At 42.4% G+C, this 12,940-nt stretch overlaps 1 protein-coding gene and 1 long non-coding RNA gene across 2 annotated transcripts; both read right to left on the bottom strand.

The window, feature by feature from the left end:
* Positions 1-1,488: 1,488 nt before the first annotated feature.
* On the bottom strand, positions 1,489-10,364 carry LOC147021283 (uncharacterized). Its single transcript, XM_085893737.1, has 5 exons — positions 10,254-10,364; positions 10,087-10,146; positions 4,226-4,359; positions 2,845-2,969; positions 1,489-1,853 (listed from the first exon to the last, which is right to left on the bottom strand). The coding sequence occupies exons 1-5, from the start codon at positions 10,361-10,363 to the stop codon at positions 1,638-1,640; spliced, it is 645 nt and encodes a 214-aa protein (XP_085749863.1). The 5' UTR covers position 10,364; the 3' UTR covers positions 1,489-1,637.
* Positions 10,365-12,115: 1,751 nt separating this feature from the next.
* LOC147021282 (uncharacterized) lies at positions 12,116-12,702 on the bottom strand. The gene is made up of 3 exons (XR_015061360.1): positions 12,581-12,702; positions 12,260-12,376; positions 12,116-12,151 (listed from the first exon to the last, which is right to left on the bottom strand). It is a non-coding gene; the product is annotated as an uncharacterized LOC147021282 (long non-coding RNA).
* Between the last annotated feature and the right edge of the window lie 238 nt (positions 12,703-12,940).

The raw sequence follows: 12,940 nt of genomic DNA, 5'->3' as shown, positions 1-12,940 counted from the left end.
GTCCACCAGGTCCCTTTTTTCCTCTCTTTCGTTCACTTCGACACACGCCTGTCTCGGAGACTCCCGAAGGCTCCTCCCCTTCGCGTCACTTCCTGTCCAGGCCACACCCCTCGCTCGAGCCCACTCTTCTCAGCCAACTGGGAGGGGCCTATTCCGGAACGAGGAAGGAATAACAGAGATCTCTCGTTTCACCACCATAGCACGAACACAAAAACAGTCTGTTACACCTCCCGACACACATATCGTCCCTTATACCACACAACCTTTCTATACATGAATTTAATGGGGGAACTGAGCTAATTCTATATTTAGTATTCCCGTAAGGGCCATTTCCTTAACAATGTTATCAGATGATGGAGTGGAAAGGAAGAAGCATCAATATGAAGCCGGAAGAGTGGGGATGGCACATGGTGGATGAACAATGTTTGCCAATACAAACTGACCAGCTTGCAGCCCCATCAAAACTACTGGATGTCATCTGCTGTAACTGTAAAACAGACTGTAATACAAAGAGGTGCACATGCAGAAAGTATCGTCTGCATTGCAGTGCTGTTTGTGGAGAATGCCGTGGGACAAGTTGTGCCAACTCACAGCCACCAGATTTCACTGATGACTACAATGATGACCTCGATGGGCATCTTCAGAAGGGTATTAATATGCCAGGAATGAAACACGAGCCAAAGAAGTGACTGTCATAAATATCGATATTTGGTGGACATATTGGATTTTATTAAATTCATCCATCATTTCTTTTAAACCCATCCAATCAAAATATGGAACTATCCCAAATTTAGCCTTTGATCCCCTCAAATATTCGAGAAATATAAACCGCTCAAACCTGTTGTCTGAGAGAAAATATATGGCAAAATATTGAGATTTGGTGGCCGTATTGGATTTATGCAAATGTGATGTGTTTCAAAATACATCCAAGAAAATTGTTAAATACTCTAAATGCATTCTTGTATGCAAAATATATATACTAGAAGCTTAAATGGCTCAAATATATAATCCAACAGCAAAGATGTGCCAAAATATTGAGATTTGGTGGCCATTTTTGATTTATGCAAATGAGATTTTGTTCCAGGGAAGTTTAAAAGTATGCTAAATGCATCCTTCTATACAAAATACCCATTCTCGAAGTAGAAATCATCCAAATATGTCATCGGTGAGCAAAGATATGGCACAATATTGATAATTGGCCGCCATATTGGATTTATGCAAATGAGACGTATTTCTACAACAGGGATTTCTTAGGACTTTTAGTATGGTGTTGTGGCAACCTCATAGAAATGCATTGTGCTAAAAAAAATTCTGTTGCAATTTGTTCCCGATCAAACCTTATTTTGCCTAGATGACATAACAATGACAGGAATGAAGAAGCCCCCCCCCACCTTTGCCTCAAGGGGTGTTCCCCATTATTTTTACTGAAATATCTGACACAATTACACATTACTTGTCCATTGTAATCACATCTATGATGTTATCTTCGACTGGAATGATCCGGGAACGACAAGTCCAAAGAAAAAGCATCTTTCATCGAAACAGAAATAAGGGAGACAAATCCAAATGTTGGAGAATCTCCCCATTCCTTTTCTCTCATTCGTCTTCAATGTGTCATGCTTTTCTCTCACTCTCATTCATCCTCCGTCATGCCCCTCAAAACTACTGTCTGTGTTTTCCCCTGTGATCTGTTTCGCTCTCCCATGAGCTGTTCCAGCTCCCAGAAGGTGAAAGGAAGACACAGGAAGTATACCACAATGTTGTACCTCTTCTTCAGAGTTGACGTTCTTTGCCTTGCAGACGATTCCACAACCTCCTTCTCCAATTTTGGAGATAATCTCCCAGTTCCCAATCTGAAAACAGGCACAAACACAGCTTGACAACAGTGCTCATGGAATATAAGAGAAATAATGAAGCAGTGTTTCAATGATTATTTCACATGAACTCAATAATCATCATCATATTCACGTACCATACTCAAGGCATTATATTCATGTACCATACTCTACTCTCGACATGCTGCCGAAGCAGTGACTCGGCCACAATGCTGGTCAGGTCACCACTCCGGCTCAGGAAGTCAGGGCAAGAAATTGAAATTTGTTCATGGTGCCGGCGATCGCTCGCCTACTCTTCACGAAGGACACCGTGGGATCTTTAACGTCCACCGACTCATGCCGGCAGATGGAACGCCCCCTGCAACGTCCATCCGAGGGACGGCACACACATCGATGATTCACTCTCCCTTTCAAACACGAGGATGACAGTTTATAGCTGGCTCGACAGCTCGAGATTCAATCCCAGGCTGGAGAGCTCAGAGGGGAGATGCATAACTCAAGACAATCCTGTTTGTCTCACGTCTCATTGGAACGAAAAAGGAGGAAACAATCGATATCATAAATAAATCATGTAATACCCCGATTTACGTCGTCACATCATTGGTACCACTATCTAATTTGTGTCACCTCAACTCACACTTGTGTCGCTTTAAAAAGCCATACCTTTTATTCTCAAATGTCTTCAGAACTTACAAAACTGATAAAGATGCCAGAATACATCACGAAAGTACCAAATGGGGAGATCGCAAAATTACCGAAACAAGTCCTGTCCTGGACTTCAATCTAACTGTTATTAATAAAAAATGGTAATATCATCGGTAAAAAGTGAAATATAATACTTGAAGTGGTGACGTCAGGAACGCAGCCCTCACTCATTCCATTAATTCTGATGAGAAATATTTGTCGGATTTTCGTCGTTTCAATAATCATCACACTTTTCAGGAACACCTCCACGACACAATCCGGGATGTTACTGCACAGTATAAAGGTAATACAATGTCTTGCTTACCACAACAGGCTTGTCCTCCTCGTTCGACTCACACTCCTCATGGTCAGCTATCTCATCTTTATTCTGACTGAGAGAATATTTGATGGAGTTGAGGCAAACAGCATCCTCATGACTGAGAGAAGGTCCTGGAAAGAAGAGGAAAAATCACCATAAAACAGATATTGTGACACAAAAATATCAATGGACAGAATACCATAAATTGTTCAGATGTGTGTTGTGTTCAAAGGATGTCAGTTTAATCAACTATTCTTCTTCTTCTTTTGGCCAGCCAGTTGTTAATTTTCCAAAGGGCTCAGAACATGGAAGATTGGTCTGAATCTTTCAGGAACCAGTTAGAGATGGTAAATTGGAGTTGGTAAAGGCAGGAATTTGTAATTTGTTCAGGGTGCCGGCGATAACTTGTCAACTCTTCATGAAAGACATCGAGAAATGTTCAAATAACTACAAACTAATGCTATCAGATGGGATACTAAGAACAAGGTCCATCTGAGGGACTGCACATTTGTGACCAAACGTCCGACCGGAGAAGCAGCAATTTGATTTTATTAAACAGATGCAATCACCAAGAAGGACATTGATTGAGCTCTGCTATCCACCACTGGAGGCGAGAGAAAGCTGGCTTTTTTGGCATCAATCCTTCATCAGATCAAAAAAGCCAAAAACAGTGAGACATGAGCCCTCATGAGCAAGACTAGCTATTCATACAAGAATGTGTGGTCAGGATGAGAATAAAAGCAGTTCAGAGGTTCGTTCACTTCCATTGTACAGCCCTGTTGGACACAGATCAATTATGAATGGGGGATTCCGTTCCGAAAAAGGATAAAGGAATAATGGTGGGAAAAATGCATCTGGAACAGTGTTGGACAGCAAGCAATGAAGGCAGCAAATTTACATTTTTAGATTGATATTAAAGCGATTTGTATTTTCCAATCGACAAATCAGTCTTTTTCTTCGTTCAGATGCAGCACAAGACTGCGGGGTGACATCACTGGCTGAGTGTGCGGTGCTGATGCAGTGCCGTCTGCTGATTTGGAGACAAATTTTTGTTGAGAAACAAATTACATCACGAACCAAAATCCAAAGAGGAAGTGTTCAGAAAAGGTTGCTTCACATAATCTGCAGCAACAGCTCAAGATGGAATGATTAGCATTGATTACGTGTGGCACGTTAAAGAACCATAATATCTTTTGAAAAACAGAAGGTCGGTTATTGCTTGCACCTCCAACCGTTTAAGTTTCTAATTTTCAAGATTTCCACCCAAACATGTAAAATTTCTGCCCAAATACCATCACACCACCACATTCAGGTTGCTCGACCGACAAGCAAAATACTTCCAACCAAGATAATTTTTCTTGTGAAAACATTAATTCTCAAAACTCACCAGTTCGCAACTCTTCCTTAAAAGATCCTTTTGTCCTGAAAGGTTCAACAATCTCTTCCTCAAATGATCCAATGATCACTTGAGGTTCAACATTTTCCTCCTCAAACCCATTGGACATTTGATGCTGAACTTCCCTGCAGAAAAAAAAAGAGATTATGAAAAGCTGTGGCTGAAACAATATCACAAATAAAACAATGTCAAACGAAAAATACAATCAGGTCGGTGAGAATCAAACTGCCTCGGTTCTTTATGTGTTTGCTGCATTGGGACAGAAAACAACACAACATGACTGCTCCCCTACTAAGTATCTTCAGACATAGTTGACAATGAAGCCAATAAATACCATGTGGTGAAGAGGGTGTGACGATCACCAAAAAGTTATTTTTTTAAACCACACTTTTCTATTTCTTCTTGGTGTCCCAAGCTCCCACATGCACCTCTTGGCCATCCAGCCTAGGTTTGAATCCCAGCCCATCTCCAAACTGTCATTCTGGTGTTTCACACACAAAGCAATCAATCAATGTGTGTCCTCCTTCAGATGGACATGAAACTGGCATCCTATCCGCTGCTCGGGCCGGATTTAGGGCAGGCAGACTGGGCAGTTTCCCAGGGGCCTCCACAAAACTGTTATCAAGAAAGGGTTGTGCTTTCAGCACTGTGACTCATTTACCACCCTCCACCCCCCCCCCCAAATCTCAATTATGTTCTGACAACTTGTATGTGTGACGATTGCAGATACTACACAAGAAAGTCTGATGTTTTGCAATATCCCTCTCTTTGCGACTCTCACTGATGTCACAGCGGGATAGGTCAAGCGGTACAGTATGAACTGCAGTTCAGATCAGCAAAAGAACAGTCCATAAGACATTCCCAATGGCTTGATGGAATTCGCAAATACACACCAGATCGAAAAAAACGATTGATGACAACACGGACGATATGTCCAACAAACGTTGTGAGGCAAATGACTTGGATGAACGCATGTATCAGCTGGAAACGTGTTTACATTCAGTCATTTGGAATAAGATTCCATACAGAATCTGAACACTGCAGTGGCAACTGTGAAGTTCGAGAAAACTTTGTCGAGTTAAAAAGGGAGTGCTTGAATGAGTTTGAGCGGCGGCAAGCAGAGAAATCTGGAACAACAGAAGATGTGCAGGCTTGCCAGTGTCGACGCAATGTGAGGCTGAATCCACGAGATTATGGTCTCGCGCCTGAAGCAGAACTCTCTCCTTTGCAGAAGTTTCATGCTGAGAGTTACACACCGGTAATGGAAAAATTTCTCAGCTCTCTTGCACAACTGCTTTCTGATTCTGAGCCAATCTATTCTCCATTTCGTTTGTTTGGCCGACTGGAAACACTCAGTCTTGAAGAGATCCAGGGTGCAGCGACGATATTGATTAAAAACTACAATTACAATCTGGATCAATATCTTGGGATTGTGCTTATCCTGTTCGTTGAATTCTCAAAGATGTTTAAGGGTGAAGAAGTTGATGATAAAGGCAAAGAACAGCTCCTGCATAAGTTGGTAATTGATAAGCATGTTGAGGATGCATTTCCTGATGTAGAAAGTGCACTTTGTATGTATCTCGTGCTGATGGTCACAAACTGTAGTGCTGAGCATTCGTTTTCGAAAATGACACCCATCAAGAAGAGGCTTTGCACAGCCATGACACAAGACTGGCTCAACGAGCCAGCGCTGATGAATGTAGAATATCACATTTAGCGTGAGATAGACTTTGACGAGCACATCAATGACTGTTGGTTGCAAGGCTGGCAAAGTACCTGGTCTTCCATTTGATTGGCAGTACGACACACTGTACTGCCGTGTAAACTGCAGTCGCTGTGCGTACACTGCAAAAAGGGTCCTGTTTTGCCTCAGTTGTCTGTCATCCTCTCTTTTAATTTCTTTGTTCCTTCTGTATCTTCAATTATACATTCTAAAACACTCAATAAAACTGTTATATGATGCAGATTTGTGTTCTTAATGACAAAAAGTTGTGTCCTGCTCAGAAGTCCAAATTGTAGTCGGTCGGGAGGAGTGAGAACGATTGTCACATGATGACTGATCAATCACTGGCCAGGGGCCTTTGCAATCCAAAATCTGGTGGCTGCTCGTGTACATTGGTGAATGTTGAAGATCCAACGGTCGTTCTTCGCAAAGAGCAGGTGAGCAATCACCACCACTGTGGCCAAAAAAATTCTAAAATTGCTGACCCAACCTCATTTACCCCTGTCCCAAGGGAAAGAAGTGCAGAAGGGTCAACCCCCAAAGGGGTCACCATGGCTCTTCGCCAGGCATGCAGATTGGTAGTAGCAGTAGTAGTAGTAGTGCCAACCTCCTGGAGGAGCAGAAACACATCAAGTGCAGAAATCAGATGGACGTGAAGTTGGGTGTCCCATCTTCCAGTGTAAGTTGATGAATGTGAAGAATCCCACAGTGTCCTTCATGAAGAGTCGGTACGTGTGTAGCTGGCACTCGGGACAAATTATAAATGACTCCTCCAACCCACAGGGGGCACGACATCAGCAGAACAACTCTGCCCCAAGCAAATGATGCTATCCGCTGTCATGTACAGTATCCGAAAGAAGAAGAAGCTTCATCTGAGCCTCAACAGGCAAGTGCTTCAATGGGAGGTCTTAACAGTCCAGCTTTTCATCAAAATGAAAATTTAAAACACTCACTTCCAAGAATCCTCCACATTAATGCATGCTGACTTTGAAAGTTGAAGATTGGGTGGATGAGGGAAATGCAGTGGATGTGGTGGATCTACACTTTCAGAAGTTTAAACTAACAACAAACCGGGTGAGTGAAAGGAACTCAAGAGTGGATGTGAATGGGAGGACGTCTGCCTGGAAGGATGCAAGTAATGTGGGTACCCCAGGGATCAGTACTGGGACTGTTCTCATCAATACCATAAAAATGAAATATATATGTGCACTGTAAATGTGCTTCAAAAAGAAGAAAAAACAAAAAAGTACTCAAACAAATTTAGCATGTTTCCAAAGGGTACAAAAGTATGGTTTACGTCAGGGTAGCATATCTGGGGGAGGGGGTTCAAGGTGGGGGGAAGACCCTAATTCTCTTGATTTAAATGTGCATTGTTTGGCACAGTGGTTTTCAAACTATTTTTAGTGGCGACCCAATTTCAGAACCTCTCAACATCGCACGACCCAAAAGATTCAAAAACCAATTCAAAATATATAACACAAGATTTCATATGACACAACAACATTTACTGTTGACTTTATTCACCATCGTCATGTTTTCATGGACGAGTAAACGGAGAATAGCCGACAGTATCCAAATAGTACAGTTGAATGTTTCAGAAGTTTAGTCCGAATGACATTTCGATATATCAGTGAGAAGGATGAGCCTGTTTTTCAGAAACCAACTTCTTTATTCGTGGAAAGTAGATGACAATGCTAGGATCACATCATGCTCCATTTCTAGGCGATTTCTGTACTTTGTTTCAATCACCACCATGGTGGAGAATGACTGCTCACAAAATTATGATGAAGGATATGGCATGAGAACCTTAATGACGCGCCGTGACAGGGTCGGGTACGACGGCAGCATTTTGCACCAGAATGTCGACAACGAATTCATCCACGTAAGAGCCTGCGCTCCTGAATCCTGCTGGAACTGTACAAGCTCTTCCTGTGCTGTATCATCTTCATCAGCAATTCAGTCCAGTGGAGCCGTGAAAGGGTCCCGAACCACAGAAAAGGACTGCACATCCAGCTCAGGGAAATCGTGCTCGAACTGTTCAATGAGCGACCGAAGGTGACGTGCTATCTCCCCAGAAAGACTGTCGAGCTCAGTATCATCGTACTGGCAGATGCTCCACCAGACGGGGGAAAAGGCTGAAGCGCTTAACAGCTGCTTTGTCTGCCAGTAATTTTAGAGTCGCCAGAAATCCCCTCATTTTGTTGTGAAAAATCATGAGGTTGGCATCTTTGCTTTGCAGGGAGTGGTTGAGGACATTGAGACGTTCAAAGATGTCAACAAGACAGCACAGTTCTGACAGCCAAGAGTCGGACTCAAGCAATGCTACCGATGCCGTTTTCCCTTGTGTGCGAAGGAACTCCTTCAGTTCATCTTTGAGCTCGTAAACGCGCAGAAGAAGGTTTCCTCGAGATAACCATCTGACTTGAGTGTAGAATAGTAAATTATTATGGTCTGCGTCCATCTTATGGCAGAATTGCCTGAATAATCTGGTGTTGAGGGCGCTCGATTTGATGTGATTCACCATTTTTGCGACTTCTGAGAGCACGCTCTGCAAGGTTTCTGGCAAAGTACGAGAGGCGAGCGCTTCTCGGTGAATCATGCAGTGTACCATGGAGGTCTGAGGAGCCACCTCAAGCAATTTAGCCTTGAATCCAGAACGCACTCGTAACATTGCTGGCGCGCCGTCTGTTGTAGAACCGAGCAACTTTCCGAAGTTCAGATCATGGTCACGATAAAACTGCTCTACTTTCCCAAAAATGTCCTCGCCTTTGGTGGTGGCCTCCAATGGTTTGATGAGCAGAGGCTCATCGACAAAGTTATCAGCCTTGATGAAGCGGACCCAGACGATGAGTTGCGCGTACAATGCGATATCAGTGGACTCGTCCAACTGTATAGCGTACCACGGTGATTCCTTGATCTTCTGGATGACCTGATCCGTAACGTCCAGACTCATATCTTCAATTCTGCGTTGGATGGTGTTGTCAGAGAGGGGTATAACTGCCAGTTCCTTCGCCGCTTCCTCCCCAACCATCAGAGATACCATGTCCTTTGCACGTGGCAGCACGAGTTCTTCCACAATGGAGTGAGGCTTTTTAGTCTTGGCAACATGGAGCGACACTCAATACGAGGCCTCAAATGCCCGAGAATTGGTCTGATGGCACGTACCCTCTCTGTCAAGACGCGTATTCTTGAGTGCAAGAAGTTTCCCCTCAAAGAACGCTCTCTCCTTATCCTGATAAGGCACATGTTTTGGAGTCAAATGCCTCTGCAAATTATTTTGTTTCATAGACTCCGTAGAAAGCACTTCGAAACAAATCACACACCGAGGCCTCTGTGCCCCACTTTTATCCACCACATAGTAAAATCCAAGGTCCAGAAATTTATCCTGGTAAGAACGTTCTCGATATTTGCTGGTGGCCAGTGCTGCCATCACAAATAAGGTCTCGAGTCGTACGTGGAGACGTGAATAGACGATAATGATGGAGTCAGAGTCGAGTCTGAGAGGCTGTGGATCAAACCACTAATTTCCCGCCAAAATGAACCGTCCTTCTGCGAGCACGCGCATCGGCTGGATCCCATTCCAAGCGTCATGTTGCGCCGCTTCCAGATTTTAAATGAACCGTTAATATTACATCCCGAAAAAGCGAACACCGATCAAAAATAGACAATTTTTTTTCGCTGCAAGTGGATGCCCACAACCCCACGAAATTTGCTCGGCAACCCCACTTGGGGTCGCGCCCCCGGGTTTGAAAAACCAAGGTTTCGCACCACCCGGTGGTGTCCGGTCTGACAAATAATCAGCTTCTGATGAAAGAATGTTAAAACAATTTCATAATGTGCAATACGGTGATGTTGAAATCTGAGTGTGAATCATTTAAAATGTTTAATTTCATTCATTTTTAGTTCAGGTTCAAACCAAGGCATCAAACACAGCGTCGTGGAAGTGATTTTTGCTCCCAATGTAAGGAAGCAGTAAGGTTGGCTGACCAAGGTGAGGTAAGCCAACTTCTAAGTAGATGGAAAATGATCAGAGATACAATTGGGTTCGCTTCAGTTTCCTTAAAGGAATACCATTCGTATGACGAGTACGTTTCATGTAACATTCTGAGGGATATTTTCTCTTACTTACACGTAATGTCCAACCACGCCACAAGTCTTCCTCTTCTTCTTCCGTCTGCGGAACTTATTCCTTGGTTGAAAAAGATTCAAAAGTTAATTTGTTGTACATTTCTTGAAGTAGATATATCCGAAAACAGGTTTAAACAAAGTGAAGAAGAGGAAAAGATAATTATTTACTTCAGACGTTTCCAAAAGGAGGGAATGTTTGTCATCGTTTGTGGTGATGACTGGTCCACTTGGGGAGACTCGACAAGAACAACATCTTCTACACCAGGAGCGTCATTCATCTCTACTTCCCTGAAAAAGATATTCTGATCTCAAATACTTTTTCCATGTGATCCTAAATCCACACTCCCTGGGGCTTGAACCAGGAATCAAATAAATAATAAAACAAATCATTCCATATGACATGTGTCCCCCCAATGTTGATTACATACTACACGTGTCCCCCCAATGTTGATTACATATTACATGTGTCCCCCCAATGTTGATTACATATTACATGTGTCCCCCCAATGTTGATTACATATTACACGTGTCCCCCCAATGTTGATTACATATTACACATGTCCCCCCAATGTTGATTACATATTACATGTGTCCCCCCAATGTTGATTACATGTTACACGTGTCCCCGCAATGTTGATTACATATTACATGTGTCCCCCCAATGTTGATTACATGTTACACATGTCCCCCCAATGTTGATTACATATTACACGTGTCCCCGCAATGTTGATTACATTTTACACGTGTCCCCACAATGTTGATTACATATTACACGTGTCCCCCCAATGTTGATTACATATTACACGTGTCCCCACAATGTTGATTGCATATTACTTGTGTCCCCCCAATGTTGATTACATATTACAAGTGTCCCCCAATGTTGATTACATATTACACGTGTTCCCCCAATGGTGATTACATATTACATGTGTCCCCCCAATGTTGATTTCATATTACATGTGTCCCCACAATGTTGATTACATATTACATGTGTCCCCCCATGTTGATTACATGTTACAAGTGTCCCCACAATGTTGATTACATATTACATGTGTCCCCCCAATGTTGATTACATATTACACGTGTCCCCCAATGTTGATTACATATTACACGTGTCCCCCCAATGTTGATTACATATTACACGTGTACCCCCAATGTTGATTACATATTACATGTGTACCCCCAATGTTGATTACATATTACATGTGTCCCCCCAATGTTGATTTCATATTACATGTGTCCCCACAATGTTGATTACATATTACATGTGTCCCCCCATGTTGATTACATGTTACAAGTGTCCCCACAATGTTGATTACATATTACATGTGTCCCCCCAATGTTGATTACATATTACACGTGTCCCCCAATGTTGATTACATATTACACGTGTCCCCCCAATGTTGATTACATATTACATGTGTACCCCCAATGTTGATTACATATTACATGTGTACCCCCAATGTTGATTACATATTACATGTGTCCCCCCAATGTTGATTACATATTACACGTGTCCCCCCAATGTTGATTACATATTACACGTGTCCCCCAATGTTGATTACATATTACATGTGTCCCCCCAATGTTGATTACATATTACACGTGTCCCCGCAATGTTGATTACATATTACATGTGTCCCCCCAATGTTGATTACATGTTACAAGTGTCCCCACAATGTTGATTCCATATTACACGTGTCCCCCCAATGTTGATTCCATATTACATGTGTCACCCCAATGTTGATTACATATTACATGTGTCCCCCCAATGTTGATTACATGTTACAAGTGTCCCCACAATGTTGATTCCATATTACACGTGTCCCCCCAATGTTGATTCCATATTACATGTGTCCCCCCAATGTTGATTCCATATTACACGTGTCCCCCCAATGTTGATTACATATTACATGTGTCCCCACAATGTTGATTACATATTAAATGTCATTCTGGATTCCCAATTCCTAACACCACATTCCCAATGGATGTTTTCTCTTACTTACACGTCACGTTGAACTTCACCAGCACCGGTCCCTCTCTTCCCTCGTCTGCCGCACTTATTCCTTGGTTGAAAAAGATTGAAAAGTCAATTTGTTGTACATTTGTTGAGGTAAATTACATCCAATAACAAGTTTAAAGAAAGTAAAGAAGAGGAAAAGATAATTATTTACCTCAGACGTTTCCAAAAGGGAGGTTTCTTTTTGATCGTTTGTGGTGATTGGTCCACTTGGGGAGACTCGATCACAAGGAAATCTTCCACACCAGGAATCTCATTCATGTTTCGTTCCCTGAAAAAGAACATTCCTCGAAAATCAACTCAAATTTCCTTCAGGAAGGATTCACACCGCTCCACGTTTGTCACTCACGACCCGTTCGACAGAAGAAGGAAAAACACGAACAGAGAGGAAGAAGAGTAACAGATCTTATTCGGGCTCCACTCGACGTGAAGAGATAAAATTACACTCCATGTTGTTTAAACCCGAGTGACGAACCTTCGTTGGGTTTTCTTTCCAAACAGCCGCATCTTGTGAAGATAAAAATAAAATCCACAGAGAAATCTTCAATGGAAACTTGTTATCGGACGAAAACACGTCCAGCACGGCCAGATGTCCCCTTGGAAGACGGTTCGTTCAGAGAATCCAATTATCACGTCACTTTTATTGTGACGTGATCCATTGTGACGTCAGCCTCCCTCGTCCTTCAAGAAAAATCAGTTTAAGCGAGATCAGAATCATAAATTATATTTTTATCATCGTTAATTATTTATCTTATTTCGTCATTAAATCGTCATTTATCGAATGTGGACTGAAGATTTTTTTTAACCTTTGTGTGGTTCTTCTTCTTCCTGTTAT

Source organism: Eptatretus burgeri, chromosome 8 (genome assembly GCF_056783735.1).
Source record: "Eptatretus burgeri isolate ZD-2024b chromosome 8, Ebu_testis_v1, whole genome shotgun sequence".
NCBI lineage: Eukaryota > Metazoa > Chordata > Myxini > Myxiniformes > Myxinidae > Eptatretus > Eptatretus burgeri.
Note: the sequence above shows the minus strand (reverse complement) of the source record. Positions and strands in the feature narration are given on the sequence as shown.

Excerpts from the sequence above, each read along its gene's own strand:
- LOC147021283 (XM_085893737.1), bottom strand. The coding sequence starts at position 10,363 with ATGAATGACGCTCCTGGTGTAGAAGATGTTGTTCTTGTCGAGTCTCCC. Across the intron at positions 10,147-10,253 it reads TCCTTTTGGAAACGTCTGAA|GAATAAGTTCCGCAGACGGA; the intron begins GTAAATAATTAT and ends TTTTCAACCAAG. Across the intron at positions 1,854-2,844 it reads AGGAGGACAAGCCTGTTGTG|ATTGGGAACTGGGAGATTAT; the intron begins GTAAGCAAGACA and ends GCCTGTTTTCAG.